At 44.8% G+C, this 2,151-nt stretch overlaps 1 protein-coding gene across 1 annotated transcript in view; it reads left to right on the forward strand.

Moving 5' to 3' along the window:
* The window catches only part of LOC106869542 (uncharacterized), a 26,100-nt gene that overhangs the window by 15,314 nt on the left and 8,635 nt on the right, over positions 1 to 2,151 (forward strand). Inside the window, exons 11-12 of the mRNA XM_052977825.1 lie at positions 414 to 557; positions 1,753 to 1,854. Of these exons, the coding sequence (XP_052833785.1) occupies positions 414 to 557; positions 1,753 to 1,854 (246 nt within the window). The remainder of the gene's footprint in view (positions 1 to 413; positions 558 to 1,752; positions 1,855 to 2,151) is intronic.

Here is a 2,151-nt window from a genome sequence, read left to right on the forward strand (position 1 = left end):
ATCAAGGTCGTTGCCAGTGCCCCTGGACTGACTCTTGTGCGGGTGGCACATAAAATACACCATTTTGAGCGTGGCCGTTGACAGTACCCCCTGACTGGCCTTCGTGCTGGTGACACGTAAAAGCATCCTCTACACTCTTGGAGTGGTTGGCGTTAGGAAGGGCATCCAGCTGTAGAAACTCTGCCAAATCAGATTGGAGCCCGGTGTAGCCATTGGGTTTCACCAGTCCTCAGTCAAATCGTCCAACCCATGCTAGCATGGAAAGCGGATGTTAAACGATGATGATGATGATGATATATTTGATTGACATCACACACTGATTGTAAAAACAAAGATGTTGGTGGTGATGATGATGACGATGACAACATTCTCTCTATCTCTCTCTCTTCTTGTTTCTGTGTGCCATTCTACAGGTGAGAGGTGTGGCTGCCCCTGTTCATAGCGTTCAAGTTTTCACCGAGAGCCAGTCTGACCAACCCGATGATCCCGTGTTACATCTCAACAAATTCCTCAAGCCCCAACCAGACGGTTCCCTTTTCGGGGTCCTTAACATCACTGTAAGTAACTACACTGGTCCCCTTTATTTTTCTTTTTAATTCTTGCATTCTTTTCGTATTCTCTTCCGATCTTTAATTCATTTCACTCATTTGGTTGCAGCCCATGCTGGGGCACCGCCTTGAAGTATTTTGGTTGATCCAGTCAATTTTAAGTCTCTAGTGACCTGCTAAGTTAGAGGGTCGTAAACAAACCAATACAAGTTTGTCAAAGGGTGACAGACAAACAAACAAACTCACATACACACACACATACAAATATACATATACACATACAAGTTTTTTTATTCTCTCTCTGTTTATTTTCTACTATTCCTTTCTGTTGAAGAGCATAGGCTCGAAACGTAAAAGACTTTCTCACTTTCCTGAGTGTGAAACTAATACACCTCTTGTTGTACATACACCTGTCTTCGTCTTTTGTTTTACTGTAAATTTGAACTATATATATGTGTGTGTGTGTGTGTGTGTACATATATATATATCTATAACTCTTTCAACTCTTTTACTTGTTTCAGTCATTTGACTGTGGCCATGCTGGAGCACCGCCTTTAGTCGAACTAATCGACCCCAGGACTTATTCTTTGTAAGCCTAGTACTTATTCTATTGGTCTCTTTTGCCGAACCGCTAAGTTACAGGGACGTAAACACACCAGCATCGTTTGTCAAGCGATGGTGGGGGGACAAATACAGACACACAAACATACACACACACACACACATATATATCTATATACATATATACGACGGGCTTCTTTCAGTTTCCGTCTACCAAATCCACTCCCAAGGCTTTGGTCGGCTCGAGACTATAGTAGAAGACACTTGCCCAAGATGCCACGCAGTGGGATTGAACCCGGAACCATGTGGTTGGTAAGCAAGTTACTTACCACACAACCGCTCCTGCGCCTAGATATATATATATTAATAAATCTCAAGGTAGCAAAATTATATTACAAACTTGGTACCAGTTCAAATCTGCTTGCGGCCTATTTGAACCACTTAGCTTGACATATCTCACCAAGTAAAGTCAATCGCTACATCTCCTTGTCTCTTGTCAGAAAGACCCATTCTCACCCCTTGATCCCACGTCTTCCTGAGTCTACCCCCTTCCGCAAATCCCCTCCACAATTGGAGCTCAGCACTGCTTTACACCACCACCACCACCACTGCTGTAACAACCTTTATTCTTCTGTTCCCGCAGGGTCAAGACAGCGAGTTCTACCTGAACCTTTGGCTCGGTAAACTCTACGTTGCCGTGGTAACTGACAACATGTCTGCAGACCATTCTTTCTACAGAGGGCAGGTAAGATACCGTTTACAACTGTTTAACCTACATTAACCCACTCACAGCAACCCACCTACTTTGGCCCACCCATCATAAGATCCATCTAGTAGCCCGTCCATAATAACCTACCTATTGTAGCCCATCGAAGGTAAACCAGATACAACAACTCACCCATGGTAACCCACCCCTGGTAGCCCACCATCTTCATGGTAACCCACCCCTGGTAGCCCACCATCTCCATGGTAACCCACCCCTGGAAGCCCACCATCTCCATGGTAACCCACCCCTGGTAGCCCACCATCTCCATGGCAACCT

Source organism: Octopus bimaculoides, chromosome 29, assembly GCF_001194135.2.
Source record: "Octopus bimaculoides isolate UCB-OBI-ISO-001 chromosome 29, ASM119413v2, whole genome shotgun sequence".
Lineage (NCBI taxonomy): Eukaryota > Metazoa > Mollusca > Cephalopoda > Octopoda > Octopodidae > Octopus > Octopus bimaculoides.